Here is a 23,610-nt window from a genome sequence, read left to right on the forward strand (position 1 = left end):
AACCTAAGAGGCTCCTCAGCACGATGTGTGGATTGCTGAGGGAATGGGGTACAGTGTTGCTTTCCGAGCTGACAAGCTTTACAGACATCATGAGCTAGTTTTAGGCGGGGAAGACCCTCAACCAATTGACAGTGAGATAACTCATAAAGAGAGTCATAACCAATATGCCCTAAGCGAAAGTGCCAAAGACGCTCATTGTTCATAGGCTCGCGAGATGTAGCTAATGCCTGGAAGCTGTGGAACACAGAGCCCTTGGCAGTCGGCTTGGTCAGAAAGTGAGTCATGTGGTAAACGCCATTAGGCCGTGCCTCACCGCGAGCAATCACTAAACCAGTTTGAGAGTCAAGGATCTCGACTGTGGTCGTTGTAAAGAAAATTGCTCGCCCCAACTGGCAAAGCTGCTGAACAGATAACAAGTTCATCCCAAGCTGGGGGACATGGTATACATTGTCTAGCGAAACTAGATCCGGATCCTTGTCGGTGGCAAAATTGACGCTACCTTGAGCATGAATCTTGACTGAGGAGTTGTTTCCTTACGTGGAACCGCTCAGTTGCAGGGGCTCGGGTACAGAAAACGTCCTCTATAGGAGTCATATGATGTGTAGCTCCACTATCCACAATCCAAACAAGAGCTGAAGTGCTCAGCTTTGATGAGTAGGCCTCTGTGGTAACCTCGTCGGGAGGCAACTCATAGATGTGGACAAGACTCGCATCTGATGTCTCTATGGAGATGATGTGGGCCTCTGCAAACCAGTCAAACAATCCCTTCGGAGTTGAGAATGTTGTCAACTGAGATGGCTGAGCAGTGGCAGTATGAGTTTGACCTTTAAACTGCCCCTTGCCATCACCCTGTCTCCCCTGCTGGGGATTGCCCGACTGAGGAGCAGGGGTTTGAGATTTAGATTTGGGTGTAGTGCCTTTGGCCTTTGAGCGATACTCGTCGTTAAAATGACCAGCCTTTTGACAATGTTGACAATACCTATTCTTTTTAGGTATATTCTCCCATCCTTGTTTGAGTTGTGACTGGGAGCTTTCTTTTGATTCCCCGATTGATTTTTTTTTTGATTTTGAGTGAAGGTTTGATTTTGTTTGCTCTTCCCTTGTTCCCCCTTCAGAGAATGAGCAACAAGAGCTCCCTCTGAGAAAGAATTCATATGAAATTGATCAAATAACCATGCGTAACGGAACAACTGACACTCAAATTCATAGAAAGTAGGCATAGTAGGCTTTGAAACTATACCTTTCACAAAATTAAATTATTTCTTGGGGAGTTTGTTTAGACACAATGTGACTTGATCGTCAGAAGACTTGGGAGTTCCCGTAGTAGAGAATTCGGCAAGAAGTTGTTGATACTTAGCCAACTTGACTTTCAAGTCTTCCCGGTCAGTGATTTTAAAAAGTTGGAGCTCATGGTCAAGATTGGGTCCTATCCGGAGCCGCATAGCGGTCAGTCAAGTGTGCCTATCATTCTGACGCTAAGTCAAAGTGCTGAAGCGGAGAATGAAACTCAGGCAATAAGCCTTGCATCAACTCCACAATAGCAGAGGCATTCCTAGCCTTCCATGAGCGGACAACCTCGTATGGAATAAGTGTAGGATCGGGTTGGGATTCCAACCCCTGCACAAGATTCCATAGGTTCTGGGAGTCAAGGACATGTTTCATTAAGTTTGACCAAGTGATAAAGTTTGACGCGTTAAAACGAGTCTTATCATTGAAAGCATGCTTGGTAGAAGATGAGGTGGAACCATGGGATATCGGGAAAGTGGGATAAGATGGAGGTGGAGGGTAAGACGGTGGTGGTGGATGTGTCTGATAGGAAGAATGAGGGGGAAAAGGTAGATAGGCAGAAATAGGTTGGGAGTGTCCAATGAGTGCCAATTGATGCGGAGGCATTGGAACATGAATGTTTTTGTAAGGTGCCGATGGAGGTGGAGGTACTGGGACACGGAAGCCGTGTCCAAATCTTGGTTGGGGCACAACAGCATGACCAGGAGGTCCACCAGGTAATGCTATAAACGCAAGTTGTGGTACCAATTGATCCACACTCCAAAGAGTTTGGGAGGGATTCCCAGGTTGCAATGATTCCGAAGTGTGTGAGAAGTAGGTGGAACACCACCCAATGGAGGAAAGGATGAGGTCCTAAAGGTGGTGCCTATATTTTCATAACTTCGCGGTGAGGTGTGATGTGCAACATGAGGTGTTTGATAGGGAAATGTAAATGGTATAAAGGGAAGTGGAGAAGCAGCGGAAGAATGTGGTGGGATGGGTGGGTTTTAAATTTGTGGTGTGAAAGGTGCAAATGCATTTTGTTCATTTTTACCATTTAATGATTGAAAATGAAATGATAATGATGATGATGATGCACCATGCAATGTAGAAATAGGAACATCAAATTCATTTTGATTTTGAGAAGTAAACTGAAAAGAAGGAAGGATAGAAGAAGAGGTACCTAGCTTTTTCTTATAATCCCCACGACGTGTGTTAGCATACAAGAATTGGTCCTCAAGAGAACCTTTTCCGTAGTCAATAGATTGTACTCTATCTTCCTCATGATTTCTACCAGTAAATTGCAAAGCAGAAGAAGTAAAAGACAAAAGAACAAAAGACGAATCTAAAGTACCTTGCACCGGAGTGGACGGAAGAGGATGAAAGAATGGAACATACTTTGGATCTCTTTCTCCAACAGGGGGGCCCATCCCTGAGAGAGGTCTCAACGACCCTACAATATCATCAGATTTATGCGCAACATCTAAAGAGAGAAATTCATGCATACCTTCATTGAGTAGCTTCTATTGAAGGGCAATCCTTCGATCGAGCACCTCAATCTTCTTTCGTCTAACGTCCATGATCACATGATATTCTTTAGTAGAAAGCTTGTAGAGCCTTTCTTCCGTTTTGTCAGAAGTGGCTTTCACCATGTCGAAACTTTGTGGAGCAAGTTGTTCTACCCACTCTCGCTCAGTTCTCGTCATAGGTTGTTCTAGAGATTGAATTGGTGTTGATGTGTTGGAAGTCATTTGAGCCTACTGTTGTTCTTGCTTCTTGCGGAGAGCTTTCAGATCAAAGGTCTAGGTTTCTCAGAGAGTACCAGGCTCTAATACCATGTAAAGAAATACTGTGACACAGAAACACAAATAACAATCGTATGACAAAGCACAGACTGATAAAAAACACAGTTAGGATTAGGGTAACTCAGAGACAATGAACACAGAAAATAACTGAAGTGATATAACTATTGAATATACAATGCTCATGCAGCAAATACACTATGCAGTGAATGAATATTGAATCTTGAACTCCTATATCTCAAGGATCAGGGTAGGGATAATGAGCTGGAGAGAGTGTCATACTTTGAACGGATCCCGAATCGCAGCAAGGCAGTCTTCGGATGTTGAGCACTAGCAAATGGAGCAACGAGAAACTGGATCTAATGCAAACAGCAGTGAGGAGAGAGAAATACTAAAAACGCAGGCAGGACAGTTTGCAAGAGAGAAATACTAAAAACGCAGGCAAGACAGCTTGCAGAAGCTAGGCGATAGTTAGAGGAGAGAGAGAACTGCCAAACGCAGGCTGCAGATGACATGGCAGATAGTACGCAGCAGGTCTGTGCAGGAACAACAATTGCCTGGCTGGGATCAGCTCCAAACTGCAAGAAGAGGGCTGGAAATCAGGTGCCAACTGATGTAGACAGCAATGGACAGCTTCGGTTGAGATGCCCTCCGCGAACGGGGTGTCGGCAGCAAGTTGAAACACCTGAAATCTGCAAAAAAGAGATTGTAGACTGAATGGAGGGCAACATATGTATTTGTAGAGTCTCAAAGTTGTATCCAAAAGTAGAAGGAACTAATTGTAGTTTGAGTTCGAGCTCCCAATATCATTATCTTCTATTCGCTCCACAACAACTTTTATGGCTCTGAAAGAAGTTTTGCTATTGGATTGTCAAGGCATGCTCCATGACTATTCGTTGCTCCTTCAGCAAATCCCTTTTGTACATGGTCAATGTCAAGTTTGAGCCAACCTTGCTAGTGAGGCCTTTAGTCTTCTGTTGTAATTGTTCCGGCTTGTCCATTATTATTGACATCTCTCGAGACTTTGGTGGCATCTTGTAGCTCTTGAAGTAGTAAGCTAAGACTTCTCTTATTCTCTGTAGCTTAAGTTTTGTTTAATTCATAAACACACCTAGGCTTAATAAGGAAAGCACATGCTATTATTGCATCCTATAGATAATAAACTCTCTTACTCATTGAAAAGGCCAAACTCTAACAATTATTAGAAATGGTCCTGTACAGTCTCATAAGTTTGTTTAGCCTCAGCATATGCTCTTGTGATCACTCAGTCTCCTCTATTGCATCTTCTACTCTAAGAGCCTTGTATCTTTCTTTAGCACACTGCTTCATTGCTTCATCTAACTTTGCCTTCAGCGTGCTTTGTTCTTCTATTGTGGCCTTCAGTTGCTCCTAGTGTGCTTTCAATAGTTCTCTTACTACCAGTTTCTGCTTTCTTGGTGGTGGTCAATTTCTTCCTCTAATAGCCTTTATGCCTCCCAACACTTGCAAGGATTTCTCCTTGTCTTCCCAAAGTTCTTAAATGAGATCCTCATACATTGAAGAACTCTCTTGCACTTGCTTGTGAGTGTGGATTTCTATCCTAGTTTCCAGATCCATTTTGGTCTCTTGGTTAAGGTGGTGGACACTGCCATGCCCTCTTGAGATGACTTTTTCTCTAACTTGTCCACCTACTAGATTGTTGGCTTACTATTGTAGCTTAAGTGTACAAGATGATAATGATTTTAGGCAGTAGGCTCTAGGCAACAAGGGGGTGACTATGGATTCCATTATGAGCTCATTCCCTTCGCTTGATTATGCCTCTTGTTGAGCTCTAACTTGTCTCAACTGCTCATCAAAACCTTGCTACATTGTAGCATTTGGGCTCGGGAAACTCAATGGTCACGTTGTCGTGCCGCTACACAGACACAGTGTGAAAAACTCTAGAGTGCATCGTCATTCGGCTTTCTTATTGATCTAGAGAGCCAATGCCATATTAGTAATTAGTGTCAGTGTCTGTAGTGTGGATGGTTCAAAAATACTAGATTTTTGAACAAGTTTAGCCTATTTTTGATATTTTTGATATTATTTCTTGTAAATATCCAAAAGCTGTAGACAACTTTTAGAATAGGATGACATGTTAAAAAAAGTAAGTGGCTTTCAACTAGTTTTGGGGAATTTTATGCAAAAAGAAGGATTTGTGAAATCGCGCGACACGCGATCGCAGTTTACAGGCAACAAACAACACTCCGAACTGGGGGAAGGAGTGATCAGGGAGAATTCTGATCAGGTATCTTGGTATTTTACCCCCCTTTCAGAGCCAACGGAAGCATCAGATTGGTGGTCTGAGCAGCAGAGAGGCTATTGTTTTATACACGTTTTTGTTCTACAAGAGATTTATCTTCTTAGGATGTAGAAATAAATCGACACGCTTCACCTCTATCAGTATTCTTCTACATCTTTTATTTCTTTAAATCCCTTCTCTTCCGTCTACTACTCTCCTTGAATTTCCCTTCATTCTATCATCTCTTACTCCCATGGTAGACTTTCGACCCCAAACACTCCGACAACATAGTCCTCGGTCTCCTCCTTTGCGAGCTCTAGAGTAGTCTCTTCTTCCTGTCTTAACAATTCTAGTGTTATTTGTAGATCAGCCTCCTAGGGGCCAATCCTTTCTTTGCCCTTTTCAAACTCCTTAGATTTTCTGATTTACTTGAGCTTTTTTTGTTAAGCTCTTTTTGACTCTGCTCCTCGGGTCTGCCTAGCTTCTTTAGCGTCTTTCCTTTTCTCCTACTAATGTTTTGTTCTTGGTGCTTTTTCTCTCGACTCTCTACATTTTGTAGTATTCTCCATACTCGATGGTACATTTTGATTTCACTGAGGGAATCTTTGATGATAGCAGTCAAGGCACCACTAAATCCAATCATTGCTGCTTTGATATTTAGGGAATGGACATCAAACTCACCTCTTTCCTTTTCTCCTACTAATGTTTTGTTCTTGGTGCTTTTTCTCTGGACTCTCTACATTGTGTAGTATCCTCCATACTCAATGGTGCATGTTGATTTCACTAAGGGAATCTTTGATGATAGCAGTCAAGGCACCACTAAATCCAATCATTGCTGCTTTGATATTTAGGGAATGGACATCAAACTCACCTCTAGTCATAGAGCCAAAATAGGCTCACCCTCAAGCATGGGGCTAGTAGAGTACATACCACTCTCTTCTTCATCAAGAGCTAATGTCATATACCACCAATCCACATTGTCCCAATGTATGATGCAATGGCCATTGGGTCCAAATAGTGATTGCACAACAAATGTTCACAAACAGACGTTAAGTCCTATAAATGAGACTCAACTGCCTCAACCCTAAAATGTTAATGCATTTGCACTAAGTCACTCACCACCCAAGGCTATGACTGAAACCAGCCTTCCTCCTTGGATAGAGTGGTACTAACCTGACTTAACACTAATTACAGCAAGTAATTAATTCACATAAATTGAAATACACACTTTACCACTTTAATATTGGACAATGAATAGGTTGTTGCCCCCAAAATTGGTGCCTCTTGCGGTATTTCTTAATCTTTTATTGCAAATGGATAGAGTACAACTGAGATTCTCTAATCCCCTCCGCTAATCCAAGTGCCTCTTGCTATTAAAACTGACCAGCAAGCCTTCAAAACAATTTTCCCCTTGGCTTGCTTGGGGAATTGGCCTTCACCTTGCTCCTTACAAGACAAATTTACCCCCAAATTGACATTAATAACAAAGAATCTTATTGTCTCTCACCGCAATTTTCGTTTTCTATCTATTTCTTAGGTGAAGATTCCAGGCAACTGGCCAGTGAGCTTGCAGGAAGTTTTTAGGTATCATTAGACTTCAAAGGTAACAAAACCCATTTGGAATTCACATTATTTGTAGTACTATCTAAACTTGGCCATGAATTCGAACTCTTTCTGCAACCTAACCAGTCTATGCATAAGTGGGAGACAAAGAGAAACTTGAAGCAAGCACTAATGTTATGCTTAACTAAATTTCAATAAGCAGTTTTATTGTCAGATAATCATAAGCCTTTGCAGGATTTTCCATTTGTTCTGTGCATCATTAATGAGTGCTATGAGCTTGTCCTGCCTTAATTCACAAATGTTGGTCAAGTTCGTGATACGTGATACTGCAATGGTTAAGTGAAAAAACATTTGAAACCATAACTGAAGCTCAATATTTATGGTTCTCCTTCATCTAATTGTTCCACTGTTGTATGCAGAGCCTGTTCTATACCAAGATTACCCTCTACTTCTTTGCAATTTCTAAGATTATTCACAAGGAATGGAGGCAACAAACAACATGGTTGGAGGGAATAGTGCTGAAAAGAGATTCTCTGGATTTGATTCAAATATGCCTGAGACAAACTATCTAGCAACTGCTGAAGCTGACAGTAAGGAAATAAAGGATGTTGTATTTATGACCATAAATGCAGAACAACAGGAATTGAGAACAAGTAAGGATCATATTATGGGATCAACCAGAGAAGAGATGGTTTATGAGTATGCAATTTCAAAGGGTTTTGGTCTGGATGAAGGAGCCTGTGTGAAACAGCCACACACAGCATTGGATGGGGAATGTGTAGTAAAAGGTCACAAGAACACAAATGAACCATGTGGTGAGACAAGTAAAATGATGATAGTAAATGAAGACATTGGCCAAGTTAGCAATGCTTACTTGACCATGTCATTGGGTAGGTATAGCTTAGCAGATACAGATCTCAGAAATTTTACTGGGTTGCATTCTTCTGCAAGTTTTGTGAACTCTCTCAGTTACAATGGGGCAGAAAGAGATGCAAAAGTACCTCCTGCATCAGACTTAGTACATGATAGGCAAAAGCAATTACCTCCTAAACAACCTCAAACACACCAATTGAATCGTTCAAGTAGCGTGAAAGAGACCTTTTCACAAGCACCATTACGAGTTGCTCGGCCACCAGCAGAGGGCAGAGGAAGAAATCAGCTGCTTCCACGATATTGGCCACGAATCACTGACCAGGAACTCCAACAAATAACAGCTGGAGAGTATCCTCAAGCACCTTTGTATCTTTATGCGTTGTGGAATATGTGTTGTCTTATATATGAACAAGAAGGTCTTAGAGTTGGAGGTGTGCAGCTAAGATATCTAAATATTTTCCAAACAACAAATGTTTCTTCATATGCTTCAGATATCTAGATTCTAAATGTTTCCGAATCATTTTTACATATGAACGGCTTCACAATGAGTATTGGGGTTCATAAATTGTGTCCTTGACACTGTACAGCTCTAACTGTACTATCACCCCTCTCTTTGAGAAAATGCTTAGTGCAAGTGATGCAGGCCGAATAGGGCGGCTTGTTCTTCCCAAAGCTTGCGCAGAAGTAAGCCATTTCTTTCTGCAATTAGCCACTAATTCATGCATTTGTTTTTTGTTTGATTTGGTACATACAATATGTGAGCAATCCAATGGGTGTGTGCTAGATGTTCTGATGTTGCAAGGGATTTAGATCTTGTGTAGTTGAGTGATGTGGTAAAAGTTTTGCAACAGGCATATTTCCCACCCATATCACAACCAGAAGGCTTGCCATTGAAAATACAAGATGTGTCTGGAAAAGACTGGGTCTTTCAATTCCGGTTCTGGCCCAATAACAACAGCCGAATGTATGTTTTAGAGGGTGTTACACCTTGCATACAATCAATGCAACTACAAGCTGGGGATACAGGTGTGTCTCTTTTTAGCTTGCTTATTGTCCCAAGCCCACATTTCAATTTTCTACAGGCTTTTGAAATGGTTCATTTTGTTATAGTAAACAGAATATATTGTTAATTTGGTGGCTTCTTATAGCGCCCATGGTGGTTGAGATTTCATTGCTCCTTATAAAAAGGTCCCTATTTAATAAACTTCTTTTGTTTCTGTCTCTGTGCACAACTAACACATTGCTGTGTGAGTTACTGTTTACAGTAACTTTCAGTAGACTGGATCCTGGAGGGAAGCTTGTAATGGGATATCGGAGAGCACCATCTTCCTTAAGTGCACAAGTACAGTACTATAGAACTCTCATGTTATTCAGTTTTGACTCTTGAGAGCTCTGCAGAATGTTTAGTTATTCTGCAAGACCTGATTTGTTGGCTACTTTCCAGGAAAATCAAGTGTCTGCATTAGGTGCCACCTCCACAACTACTTCAACGTTACATATTGATAGCAGGGATAATATTCCAACATTTGCAAGTCTCACTGGTCTTTTTTCGCAATCAATGAAAAATGCTGCAGAGGTTCAAGTGCATGGTTTACAGGGACAATTAGATATGTCCAACACAGGCTATGGTTGGTATAAATCTGAGAAGGGGGGAGTCAAATCAAAAGAAAGCCTGTGTACTCCTTTGACTGCTGGTGACAAAAAAAGGCTGAAGCACATCAACTCTAAAAGCAAGAAACCACAAATATATCCGGGAGAAGCTGCTGAGTTCAGAATTACTTGGGAAGAAGCACAAGATTTACTGCGGTCTCCACCAAATGTTGTTCCCAGCATTGTCACAATTGATGGCTATGAGTTCGAGGAGTATGAGGTCTCTGTTCCTAAGGCATCAACATGGATGATTTCAGAGTTTGTGACACCTGATTGTTTTTCTTGTTTGAAAAAAGGAATATTTATCACATTTTACAGTCAGCAAATTATAATCTAAATGATGCTTATATGTTTTGTAAAGCTAGTCTTAGAAGCTGTACCATTCATGTGATTTATTGGAGCAGAATCTATGATTATTTTGGTTGCCATGCCTTGGAAGTTCCTATCTCAGCCCTACCGATCCTTTAAAGTCCCCAGATCATTAAAAGTCACCTCCAACAATCCAAAAGTCCACCTTTGGCAGTCCAACCACAATCTCTAGCCAAAAACCTATGCGTGCACACTCTATGGGTGCATAGACATTGAGGATCCCAATGCACAAGTCCATAATGTCTAGCCTAACCCATAGGACTCACCTTGCAACGATCATCCTATGGTCCCACACACAAGATAGAAGACTGGGGCCAATCAAAGTACTTACTTCACCACTACCTACCATGGGTGCAAATAGAGTACTCCCAGTAGGTATGGGAACTGCCTGGAGGTACCTTCCCCAGCCTGCTAGCTTGGGCGGGGGTGAGCTTATGCTCTTGTAGAAGAAGAATATCAATTCGTCTAGCAAAGGCTGGCTATAGCTTCTATTGAACTATCAGCTTCTTGGACCTCTTGCCCCACTATAGTTGTGTTAGAGTGAAGCAGTGCAAAAGCATACGACCAAGACAAAGAGTGAATAGAGAGAGAAAGAGAGAGTGAAATGCAGAAAATCTTTAGTGACGAATGCTGTATAAGGATGCTGATATGTACATGGGTGCAAAGAGCATTTTTGTGTATGTCTCCACCTTGAAGATCTCACAGTCCGTGAACCTCGAGGGCAGTCTCAACGGTCTGCAGCTTGGAAAACTGAGAACAGAATTGAACAAGAGTGTGGAGGCTGGGGCCAATAAATAGGCCATAAAAAATACGTGAAATAATGCAAGTCGGCTGCATGCAGGTGACTGGACAAAAATAGTCCGACCTGTACAGTGCGACCTGCTGTAGGCTGTCCGACCTGCCACGTGTCTCTTGCTCTGCTTGTCGCCTGCTGACATGAGCTGCCTGCCACGTGGACTGCCTGGTACAGCTGCTAGAAACTGCTCAGATCTACACCTGCCTGTCCATGGAATGCCAATCTCTAACAAGTTGAGGTTGTTCATGTTCTAGGATGCTATGTGTATTGAAACCAGCCTTATTCTCGGAGAGGGTGGTAATAACTTAATTTAACAATAATTACAAGTAATTAATTCACATAAACTGAAATGCACACTTTACCACTTAAATTTGTGAACAATGGACAGACTATGGCCCCAAAATTGGTGCCCCTTGTGGTATTTCTTTAGCTTTTATTGCAAATGAATGGAGTGCAATTGAGATTCTTTAATCTCCTCTACTAATCCAAGTGTCTCTTATTGTCAAACTGACTAGCAAGCCTTCAAACGAATTTTCCCCTTAGTTTGTTAGGGGGATTGGCCTTTACCTTGCTCCTTGAAAGACAAATTAAGCCCCGAATTTAATATTGGTTGGCTGGCCTCTTGCATCGCCTTGAAATTTCTCAATGTTAGTTGTTGGAATTCAAGTCCTAGGCTTTCAATTCTGAGCATGCATCTTGAGGCAACTATCAAAACCCTAATCTTTGTTGTAAATTAGGGTTACCAGTAGAGATTTACTAAAATCTCTTCCTTTGATGACACAAAAGACTAGATTTCGCTGAGAAAGCTTGAGACATGATTGGAGGATGAGAGAAAATGTTGCAGAGAGAGAAATTTTAGAGTTTTATCACGAGAAAGGTTGAAAATTTGTTTGTGCCCTGCTCAAACAGCCATGGAAGTTGTCACCTACAGCTTAAAACAACTAGAAAGGCTTTTGCCTCCTCTTGTGTCTTGTCATTTGCACCAAAAGAACCTTGGGCTACCATCACCTGCATCTAGAGGGCTCCAAACTATTGTTGCCTGCTATAGGACTGGTTCCCAATAGTTGCAAGTCACATCAATAGTATCTCCTTGCTCTTTAACAGCCTCCTTTCTCTCTCACAATGGCTGGAGTAGACTTCCACCAGTCTCCAAAAACGTTTTTCCCACTTGCATGGGCAAGTGTTGTGCCTTCTAATCCCGTTTTCTAGCATTATTCAGCTTATTAAATTAATTTTTCAAAATATTAATTTTGAAAATTAATTTAATAATTATTCTAGTACTCAAAAAATTAATTTCACCAATCAATAGTTAAATTCGCTAGGACAATTTATCTCCCAAGTATGCTTAAGCAATTATGAGCCCTTAGACCGGCATTAATTAGTTAATTAATGGCTAGTCTCTAATGTCATCACTGACATTAGTGGCCAATAAATTGGTCTAGGCCCAAATTTGATGCCAGGTACCACTTAGTACCTTGAGTCCTTAGACCGGCATTAATTAGTTAATCAATGGCTAGTCTCTAATGTCATCACTGACATTAGTAGCCAATTAATTGGTCTAGGCCCAAATTTGATGCCAGTTACCACTTAGTACCTATTAGGCATAACTTATTATAACTTTTGCCTTTGGTAGACTGTAGAATTGATATCTTGAGGTCCTAGGTCCCACATTGTGAATAATTGACATGCATTTCACAAGTGCAAGTCACATTGACATTTAATTAACTTTTAATCAAATGCTAAGCAAAGCAATAAATTTTCACATTCTTATGATATGTGTGCGCATAAGAAAACATGGTCAAAGACAAAGAGAAAGGGGGCTATGTGTGCATTGACACTTGGTAGTTGGCTGAGAGGCCGAGCTCCACTCCTTCATGGTGGTATGGGGATGGAGGAGGGGGCGATGGTTGCTTCTTGAACCAATTACAAATGCCTCAAAGAGTTAGATTGATAGGTGTGCCTTATAGGTTTGGTAGTATCGGTAGATTAGACAAAAGGCCACTCGATTATGTCCAAAGGTAGGATCCATTGCGGTGAGGCACGGAGGAGGATATTGAAGTGTGGGCTCTTTGCTCCCATCAGCTAGTCAATGTCCATCATGTACCTAGGCCATTGATAAAATTAACTTCCAACCCTATCTCTCCAAGCCACTAAAAGACATGCCCAAACACCTTGTCTCTCAAGACCTCCCTCATCTATGCTATGTCCAATTGCCATAGTGGAAAGGTTGAAGGAAGGAGTAGTGGTTTAGTCCATTTGGAGCTAGTAGATGTGTCCTTCCACTCTAGGACAAATGAATTATGAAGATCTCCGTCTCCAAAGAAAGTGGAGATTCCTCGTGACTTGTAACCTGCATGTACATCCAGGGGCTACAACCAAAGAACTCTTGTGGTAGGAGTTGAGCGTGTCACGTAAAGGTGTGGCTTGTTGATAGGACAAAGGTGTTGGAAGCATCATGGGAAGGGCTGCTCAATTGGTATTTGGGGGAGGACAAGGGTGTGTGAGGCTTATCACTTCTTGTGGGGATGGGTTGAGGATGAAAGGGCACCGGGGGGGAGTGGGTGTGGTAGTAGGGGATAGGGGTGGGGATGAAGGTGTGTATGTGTAGTGGTGAAGTGGGGGAATGGAGTGTTGTGGGATGGTTGCTGCCGCAAGGGACCTTGCTAGCAGGTGCCTCAATGCAACCACTCGCCCTCAACCAAGTTGCTAGGGCTATGTGGCTTGGCTACCTCTTGTTGCAATGTCATTGGACTTTGATGAAGCCACCATTCTCTACTTGTGTAGTCACTTGCTCCGTGGCCTTAGCCCTGAAGTGTGTACATTCCAAGGCTCTGTACCTAGACTCATGGCAATGAAGATATTGTCTAGGCTGCCATATCAGTATGATCTATTGTCGAAACATGTGTCTTCTTGCCTCGATCTCCAAGAACTTACGGATATTCTTTGGGTTTGATACCACTATTCGTACCTTGGAAACCCCTACCCCCATCACTGCATTAGCAAGAAGGGGGGAAGGATTGTTCCAAAGTCCTCCTCCAATTGTCAGTACTTGATTTCAAGCCTAGGGAAGAGGAGAGTATTTGGATATCTAGGGAATCTAGTATGAAGAGTGAAGTCTGCTTTAGGGAGTTATTGATAATCTTCTGTGTTGCATCCATCGAGATGAGGCAAACCATGAAGATGCCTTGCCCCATCAATATTACCTTTGCTATTCATGAAGTGCCGATGTGCAAGGTGGAATGCAACCAATGTCGAAGTTGTGTCTTGGATGGAGAGTGGCCCACAACTTGTGTCCAATGATTGCAGTCTCCTCCAGTTCCATTTTCATGGTGTGGAGTGATTGGAGCTATTCCTTAGTGAGGGCGGCATGCAAGGCATTTCATTGGGGGCCACGCGTAGAGTCCTCCAATGTCGGACCAAAGGTTTCCATCGTGAGTCTACAAAAATGAGGTAGTTGACGGTGACTTGTAGCAGCCACGAGAGAGGAGGGTGAGGCAGTGTGGAGGGGTGGGCAGGTTGGCTTGTGGCAATGGGCAAATAGGGCATTGCGAAGCAGTCAACTAGTGATAGAAAAAGGGGGTTTTGAAGGGGGGGGGGGGGGGGGGAAGGCGGGGAGTGTTGTGCTAAGAAATGCACTTAGCCACTTAAACAGCCCCAAAACATGCTTATTTTAGGCTTATTTTAGCCAAAACCCTAAAACGGGAAGCGGATCGAGAAAGTTAAGTGGGAGAGGATCTAGAACCCTAATTTTCTATAAATTGGCAGCCAGCCCTCCACTCTTTTACAATCTTGTTTTTGTAGGTTTTAGGTGTTACCAGCTTGCTGCCCACACCTCGGTCACGGAGGACATCTCAACCCTTGCTGTCCATCAGTGTTCCCTACAGTCTGGCGCCTGTTTCCAACCCTCCACACGATGATTGCTGCTGTTTCTGCCTGGCGACTGGCTGTTGTTCATCTGCACTGCTGTCATACAGCCTGCCACGCCAGCAAACTGCTGCATTTGCAAGCTCCAGCTGCCGCCCTGACAGTTTTCTCTCTCCTGTCTGCAGTCGCTGCAGTCTTTCTCTCTCCTGCAGGCTGTCCTGCCTGCATTTTCAATCTTTCTCTCTCCTGCAGGCTGTCCTACCTGCGTTTTCAGTCTTTCTCTCTCCTGTAGGCTCCGTTTTTAGTCTTTCTCTCCTGCAGGCTGTCCTGCCTGCGTTTTTTGTCTTTCTCTCTCCTATAGGCTCCGTTTTTAGTCTTTCTCTCTCCTCACTGCTGTCTGCATTAGATCCAATTTCTCATTGCTGCGTTTGCTGGTGTTCGACATCTGGAGGCTGCCTTGCTACGATTCGGGATCCATTCAGAGTACGACACACTCTCCAGCTCATTACCCCTGCCCTGATCCTAGAGATACAGGAGTTTGAGGTTCAGTATTCATTCACTGCATAGTGTGTTTGTCGCATGAGCATCGTATTATTAGCAGTCATATCATTTCATTTACACTGTTCATTGTCTTTGAGTTACTCTAACCCTAACCCTAACTGTGTTTTTTTAATCAGTCTGTGCTTTGTCGTACGGTTTCTGTTTATGTTTCTGTGTTAGGGTATTTTTCTTTATAGGGAGTTCGGTGGGTTTAGTGGAAAGGAAGCATGTGGTGTGACTGGCCAAGAGGGCTCTGGTTGCTTGTAGAAATAGCGAGACGCAGCGATGGAGCAGCTAAGCGCAATGGGATATAAATGGGAGGGGGAGACTAGCAGGAGAAGACGGGGGGACAGGTGACTTGGATGGCATGGGGCAAATGGTTCAGTTCGTGGGAGAAGACGGGGGGAATAGGCGATGCGAATGGTGGAGAAAATAGGGGGACATGTGATGTAGTGGTGGAGGGATAGACAGTAGGAGCGGGCAAATACATGGCGGCACAAGTTGAAGGTGCACAATGGCGAGGGCCAACAATAGCAAGTAGTTGAAACGCACAATTCAGCATGTTCTACATTCCATATACCAATTCATTTCTAGTGACACATTTCGTAAACCTTTCTTTAGATGGATTTGTCGTACACTAAGCATACCTAGATGCATACATATCACACGGTCTCAAATGTGCTGTCAGCCACATTCACACTCTGAGACCAGCCTGTAGTTCTGATCTATAAGGCAGTGAACAAAGAAAGTTACAGCACACAACTATGCAATTTGGCAAAGAAAATAAATCACACAAAGAACTTGAGAGCTAGAGCGCTCTTGCATAGTAGACAACACTAGATTGGCCCTCAAGGTGAGCACCTCTTATGGTATTCCTTTAATATTGAAGATGAGCCTTTACATGAATCACTTGTGACATGCCCGTGTGATCAACATGGTTGTCACAAACCAGCACTCTTTTTGTTCATAATTCCTCGTGTTCTTGGCTCTCCAATGGACCAAATTCACTCCGATGGCTATGCCATTAGTTGCTCTCACTAACCTTGACCAATGAACTTTGAACTTCTCTCAATTATACACTTAGACTAGTGTGTCTTCAAGCATACAAAGCTGCAATCAGTCCAATGTTCACCAACATGACATTGAGAAATGCATCCATGATCTCTCACAGCTGCCACACTACAATCAATGAGGAATTTGCATGAATCTCAGTCCTAGAACGATTCAATTTGTCGAATGAGGCCTTAGCCCAGATTGTCCAAAAATCTTAAACAAATGCACCTTCAATTCACTCCGCAAATTAAAGTAATTCAGTTTGTAAATCTGCGGTCCATAAATCCTAATCTCTGCATGCATTTTCCCTAAGATTGGATGCTGAATTTAATGCTTTTAGTGGCTAGTTAATCAGTTCTGCATGTCTAAATACATTTTCCCCAATGTCATGACCCAAATCCTCAATTATTTGGTGACCCAAAACAAGGGGCAAATTGGGGATTTTGGTTGTAATGCCTTCAACAAGCAATTCTACATCCAAAATGACTTATTTCCGTAAATTTAGTCACAAATCTGCTATAAACAGCAAACCCTAATTTTGATCTACTATAAAACAAAACTTGCATAGCCTGAGAGAGAGTATAAGAAAAAGATTGATTCCTAGCTGTCAAGCACCTTAGTATGGCTACAAAGCACTCTCTTCTTGTTGCTCATCGTGAAAGATAAGCAAGCATACATTTTCTTTTGTTGATACAACTCTCCAAACTTGGGTTGCTCCAAAAATCAGAGAGAAAAAGAACCCCAAAAAGCCAAGATCAAGTTTCCAAATGAATAATCAGCTTCTTAATTAGATCACATTTTTAATCAAGGTCTAATTAATGACTTGATCATTAATCATAAGTGAGCTGCTCATTGGACCAAACTTAAGCTCAGGGCTTGCTTAATAACTTAGTACCCTAAGTGAGCTGCTTACTTGGTGAAACTTTCAATATAACTTTATTCTAACTTGCAAGCCTTCAGTTTAATGAAAGTTTCACATTGCATCTTGTTTTTTTTGCCATTTTTTTACACCACATAGCTTATACACTTGTCCATGGTATGCCCAATGTTAAATCCTTCATTGTTGGTGCAATGGTCACCATGCCAAGAGCTAGGGCTATCAGAATTAGAGTTCATTTTAATTAAATCATGAAATCCATTTCTTATTCAGGTGATACACTCCATCATACCAACTAAAGATAGAGATTGGAAGATACGAGGACATTGCAATATGGGACCACATCATAGTTGTCAGGTACGAAAGGTATGATACGGTACGGTACGATAGAATACGGTACTAAATGGTACCTTATGATTTTATAAGGTACGGTATGATATTAATATGAAAAAAAATTAAGATGATAATCATAAATTATTAAATGATAGATCATAGAACATATGTTTAAAGTGGAAATAGCCATTTCATTATAGAATAAGATGAATGCATAAGGGTGACCATCGCGGTCGCATGGGCTGCGTAAAACATGCGATACAACTAGAATCTAGTATATTTGATACAAAAAAGAGAGAGACCTATGAATCTATAATGAGGCATCACTATCATCATCATCATCAGAACCATCTAAGTGCTTATCAAGAGAATCTGAAGGACTCCTTGACATTGGATAATGAGACACACTCATACTCATCCTCACTGATGAGGTTACCATCATCATCAAATGATGGCTCCCTAGGTGGCGGTTGTGTAGGCAAGGGGGAGATGTTATCATGAGGCATAGGATGTGAGCTCCTGCCTTACATATGTCTGCAAGCCGCTTGAACTACCCCTCCTTGATGATGGAGGGCATCGAATAACCATGCCCCTTCTACTACCTACTCAAACTTCTCGCCCACGAGCACACTAACTACGAGTGTCACGAGTATCTGCTGCAATAAGCTCTCTATAGAGCTCTACAAAAATCATCTCCTCCTCGTCCACCTCTTGATGTATACCCCAGAGAGTGTTGTCCGTCAACTTGAATGTATCAACATTCACCTACACAATGCAGTGATGCATGTAAGATTGATCATTGTAAATGCTAAAGTCTAAATTGTAAAGTATAAACTTCAAATGTCAATGCTTAAAACAAGAAATTTTAAATGTTATGGTTAAGTGTTTAAACTTACCTGCTTCGGACTACCCATGCTCATCATAGCCCTCATCATGCGTAAGTTAGTGTGGAAATAGACTAGCCGCTCACTCTGTCGTATGCTAAGCCGATTGTGAATCTTTGTGTGAATAAGAAAATAGGCACTCCAGTTTCTCTCACATGCGCCCAAAGAGCAATCCTGGGCAAGGACCCTCATGGCTAAGGGCTAAAGGGTCTCCAATGCGTATCCAAAGTTTTGCCATCCTCCAACAAGTGGGAGAAGCAAAAGCCACATGCTCTCTCTGATCTGCATAGCATCCTAGCTCCTCCGGCATTTCATTGTGGTTATCCACAGGGACCACACAAGTCAAATAAGAAAGCTGGTCCGAATGGAACTCTCTATCATCCATGATCGCCGGCGACTTGTAGGCCAGATGTACCAATGCAGCAAAACCATGGATGGGCTTATGCATCCATGCCCATCTTCTCTCTGCTATTTCTAAAACATGTGCACCCTGTCTCTGTGATCATTGTACAAGCATGTGCCTCTATCAATGCCGCTTTAAAAAAGTGAATGAGAAGGGCCATGGTGGACCCCTCGCAATCACTCATACGTAACACCCTATAAAAGGGAGTCACGACAATGACAATGGTACGGACTTTTTGCCAAAACTACTCATTAAGGCACAAGTGCTGTATGGCTTTGGCCTCCTATGTCTCATGCTCATCCCACTTATTCCATAGAGTGGACACCACTGTCGACCGCATCTCATAAAGGCGCTCCAGCAATAACCGCATGTAAGCAAAGCGAGTTGAAGAAGGCTTCTTCAACTCCAGTGTGCTATGCTCACGATACATCGCAAGCACCTTTACCTTTACCGTGAAAAATGTGACAATTGATGTAGCTTTGCAGACCATTGTCTTCACCCACTTGAGCTTCCCAATGTCCTCCATGAGCAAGTCCAAACAATGACTTGCACATGGAGTCCACACAATTGTAGGAAACTTGGCCTCAAGCAAACGGCCCATGCGCCGACAATTTGATGCATTGTCGGTAACAACTTGCACCACATTTGAGGAACCCACCTACAACCACAATTTACAAATTACAAGTAAGTATACTAACAATACTTGGATGTTAGAGAGAGAAAGAGAGAGTTGAAACTTGAGCCTTTCAAATTTCAAGTTTCAACTTTCAAGAATGAAGAGAGATGGGGATTGGGGGCCTTGCGGCCCAGGGGAAAGAGACAATCGAGATAGATACTAGAGAGAAATTAGAATAGGGAGATAGATAGTTATGCATAAATCAATTATCATAGTGAAAGAAAGTGAAAATTTTTAAAAAATTAAAAGACAACATATACCTCAATGATAGCTTGTCCAATTTGGTGGTAGATGAATGCACCTGTCGTTTTCCTCCCCCTCTTGCTAGTATCTACGGCTCGCAAAAAGTAAGTCCCGAGTGGACATGAGACGAGTATGTTGATGATGCCTTGTTTCTTACGATCACTCCATCCGTCAGTGAGAATGGAGCAACCGTATTTTATCCATGCGGCCCGAATAGGATCAAGGGCTCTATCAATCCTCTCCTCTTCATCCATCTTTTTCATCCTCATGTCATTGTATGTAACACCGGTCCATCCTTCACATGGACCCACATTGGCAATGGCTTTTACCGTCTTCTTTCTTTGCTCTTGCTTTAGGACATTGAATACAAGATTGCACTCAATCATTATGTGTGCAATTTCAATGTCCGCAAGTCGTTGACTTCCTCTAAGAAAGGCAACCGATCCACACACATGACCGGGAGCTTGAGAGAGAAAGGATTCTCTCTCCGGCACCGCATGAGCCTCCACTCTTTGTCTTTTACCGGAGTCGGATGCGGATGTGAAGCCCCCACCACCAATGGTAGAGGCCTCTCCTGCATCGATTGAAGATAGGCTCACATTTGATGCTTCCTTGTTAGTAGGCATAGGAGTTGGTGCCGATAAGCCACTTCCTCCTCTTGTGGATCCCCCTCTCATCTTGGCGAGAATCTCCTCCGCGATGTTTTGAGGGATCTCCTTACATGGAGCAACTTGCCCCCCCGTCTTGGAAAGATGTTGGAGAAGCCGAGTTGCACCACTTGTATAGCGCTTCCTGCAATACTTGCATGTCCAATGGTGGGAGTTGGACTTCTTTGTATCCCTCTCCACATGGATCACATGTTGAAGGTCTCGTGCTTCTCACAAGTCATGGTGCTGATGACAGATAAAGAGGCCTGAGAGAGAGAGAGTGAGTGAGATGATTGAGTCTTGACTCTTGAAACTTGTGTCTTGAAAGTTGAAAGCGAGGGAGACTCCAGAGGCCCGAGGGTTGGGGTAAAGTTGAAAGCGCAAGAGTGAGAGAGAGGGGATGGGAGATGAGAATGGAAAATGCTTTGATAGGGTGCGGGATAGAGGGATGGGAGATGAGGTTTGAGAATGGCAAATGCTTCGATAGGGTGCGGGAAAGAGGGGATGGGAGATGAGATTCGAGAATGACAAATCACAAGTCCATTCAAGAATCAAGATCCAAGAGAGGAAGTTGAGAATGGTCAGTGCTTGCTGAATTGGTGTGGAAGCATGGAGGATAGGAGTATCTTTTGTAGATGAGAGAAGGGTCAAATTTCAAACCGTCAAAGAGGGGTCAATGGTCAAAGAGAGGGCTGCCAGCTAGAAGGAATCCAAAGAGGGCTTTTTTTTGGGGGGGGGGGGGGGGGGAGGGGAATGCATGGCTGGAAAAGGGGGTGGGATGAGGTATCCAAGGCTTCCCACCCCCCCAAAAAGCGCCACGCAGGCAGGCAAAACGCGCAAGAGTAAAGGTGGGGGCATAGGGAACGCAGGACGCGGGACGTGTAGGCGAGGTGGCCCAAATAGGCCCAAAATATTGTACGAATTCGTACAGATACATACCATACGCTACCATATGGATCGTACGGTATGAACAGTACCGTACGTCATGCGCAGGCAACTATGGACCACATTTTCCAGCTATGGATAGGAAGCAGAGGTGGAGGAGCATTACAATTGTCATTTCTATAAGATTAGGGGGAGATACCATTGTCTCTTTCATGATTTTGACCCATTATGGCTAGTCATGGAATATGAGGACTAGAGGCGCTTAGCCTATTCTTACGGAGTGGAGGAGGCATAAAGAGACATTCTTGAGAGATTGGGAAACAATTCTACCACCTTTAGGTCCACTTGACTAGAGAGCAAGCCCTCAAAGATTTATTCACTATAGCCATTGTCAAAAAACCCATCCATTCACCAGCAACTATCACACCCTTCTCCCCCACATTGATAGCCCTAGATAGACCATCCTCTTGAGGGGTTACCATATAGCGAGCCATTGTGCTACATGATGCAAAATGCCCAGTCCCAAGGGAGATGAGCTCATGGAATGTTCTATCACCAGATGAGATCCATCATCATTCGACACATGAGGTGCCCACTTAGATACTTGAGGATGGATGAGATAGAATGGTGGTGACACCATCTCATAATAGATATACTCTATGCTAGAGGGGTGCCCTAACACCAAATGCTACAGTTGGATGCTCATGGATAACAGTGTTATTTTTAGATCTAGATATGGATTAGTTCTTTTCTTTGACATTTTGTACTTTCAGATTGTATGCATATCACCTTTTAAGCACTTCATGACAAGATGACATCTGTAAATGCACCACAAACTCAGGTCTCATAGGTCTTTGTGGCCTTTTAAAGACATTAACATATTTGCCTCCTCTTTCTTCTTCTTCTTCTTCTTCTTCTTCTTCTTCTTCTTCTCTCACTCCTTTTATGAGGAAGAGGTCTGCCACCTTCTGCCACCTCCCTTCATCTTCTTCTTCTTCGTCTTCTTCTTCTCTCACTGCTTTTATGAGGAAGAGGTCTGCCACCTCCCTTCATCCTGGAATGAGGCATGGTGCTGGTGCATTGTCCTGGGGCACTGTGAGGGTGTGATAGTTGAGGATGTGAAGCTGATATATTTAGTGATAGTGTGAGTTATCCGACATGCAAATGTTTGTGTGACATGTTGGAATGAGGCCTTCTCTCTCACATGTCTGAAACATCATTCTTGTGAAATGTGAAAATAATAGACTAAATGACATGCTATCATTAAAGGTAATGGATGTTTCCTGGTCTTGCTATGTTGATGCTTTTACATACAAGCTCTAAGGTCCAGAACTTGCATGAATTACTCAGCTGTCTCATTGTGAAAAATCACAAATGAAGTACTTGAAGGATGACTATTTGACTTGCAGAGATGCACCCTAGAAGCAGGTCTATCTAGGAACGGCCACTTTTGCTGAGTATGCCAAGAAAAAAGTATTGGGTTTCCTCTTCATTTGGTTATATAGCAGTGCCAAATCAAATTAGCCCTGGGTGTTTACTAAAAGGAGAGTCTTGTAAATTATCAAAATTTGTCCAATTATTCAACAGCACCTGAGTTATTCTACACATGTTTTAAGGACTAGAATCGAGTATGAATGAAGTTTTTAAGTAGAGTTATAGGCTTGTCCTGAATCTTCCAAAGTACTACCTGGAAGTCGGTATGAACCCATAAATATGTTGTTTTCATATCTCATGTTTCTATACATCTAAAAGTGTTCAATAATGTCTTTGAAATGTATATAGGAAAACTAATCCTTATGTTTTTGTGCATTCCTTTCAGGAGCCCCCTGTTTTTGGGAAGAGAACCATCTTCACAACAAGGAATTTTGGGTGAGTGTTGGAACATACTCAGCTGCAGTTGGTTGGAAATGGAACTAATGCTGGCTACTAGACATTGATGGTGTTTAGAATGCCAGATATTCAAGAAAGACACCCCTTGTTTTAATAAACATGCAAAGCTACTAGCGGTCCTTCAGAAATATTTTAACTGTCCTGAGCTTTTCTTTCTTCTTATTTATTTTGTTTATCCATGATGAGTTATAGCTTGGGTTAGTTGTAATCACCATTTGACATCTTTAAGACTTCTTGAGACATCTATAGCACAGTCCAGTCCTTGTGAAGTTTCCATGTTCTGCTAGTTGGTGGCTCATCATAGCTTTTAAGTAGGAGCATGGCTGGTGTCATCTACATAATGCCTTGTGTGTGAGGCTCCCTCCAAGACTCCACAATATTACTTTTGGCATTTCAGTGGGTCTTGCTGTCAGCTCCTATCCGAACACATTTACCTGCCTTAGGCGGAGTGGCTTGGGTGTTATCATTCACTATCTTAGAGGCCATTGGAGTCACATGCAGAGCACATCAGAGTGAGTGGCTAGTCATCAATGAGCTTTTTTACTCACATTCATAACAGGTCCTTTTCTCAAAGGTCAGCTAGATGATATTGTTAGGTCCTTTGGTGATAGTTCCCACCACCTACACTTGACTTGGCATGGGTCTGTCTCTGTATATACCAGCCATCTCACAGAAATGGGTTTAGTTGCCTTTACTTCCATTATTGCATACTGCTTTTGTTAACTAATGCAATGCT

General features: G+C 42.5%; 1 protein-coding gene across 5 annotated transcripts in view; it reads left to right on the plus strand.

The window, feature by feature from the left end:
* Positions 1 to 23,610, plus strand: part of LOC148017545 (B3 domain-containing protein Os07g0679700-like) — a 54,940-nt gene that overhangs the window by 28,214 nt on the left and 3,116 nt on the right. For 4 of the 5 annotated variants that reach the window (XM_087663490.1, XM_087663487.1, XM_087663488.1 and 1 more), the window contains 6 exons: positions 7,311 to 8,130; positions 8,352 to 8,448; positions 8,616 to 8,790; positions 9,030 to 9,106; positions 9,209 to 9,634; positions 22,804 to 22,853. In XM_087663490.1, coding sequence (XP_087519616.1) covers positions 7,373 to 8,130; positions 8,352 to 8,448; positions 8,616 to 8,790; positions 9,030 to 9,106; positions 9,209 to 9,634; positions 22,804 to 22,853 — 1,583 coding nt within the window. In that variant the 5' untranslated portion in view covers positions 7,311 to 7,372. The remainder of the gene's footprint in view (positions 1 to 7,310; positions 8,131 to 8,351; positions 8,449 to 8,615; positions 8,791 to 9,029; positions 9,107 to 9,208; positions 9,635 to 22,803; positions 22,854 to 23,610) is intronic. The other variant, XM_087663491.1, reaches the window with a different exon arrangement.

Source organism: Lygodium microphyllum, chromosome 22, assembly GCF_053477565.2.
Source record: "Lygodium microphyllum isolate KBCC chromosome 22, Lygodium_microphyllum_v1.1.10, whole genome shotgun sequence".
NCBI classification, from domain to species: domain Eukaryota; kingdom Viridiplantae; phylum Streptophyta; class Polypodiopsida; order Schizaeales; family Lygodiaceae; genus Lygodium; species Lygodium microphyllum.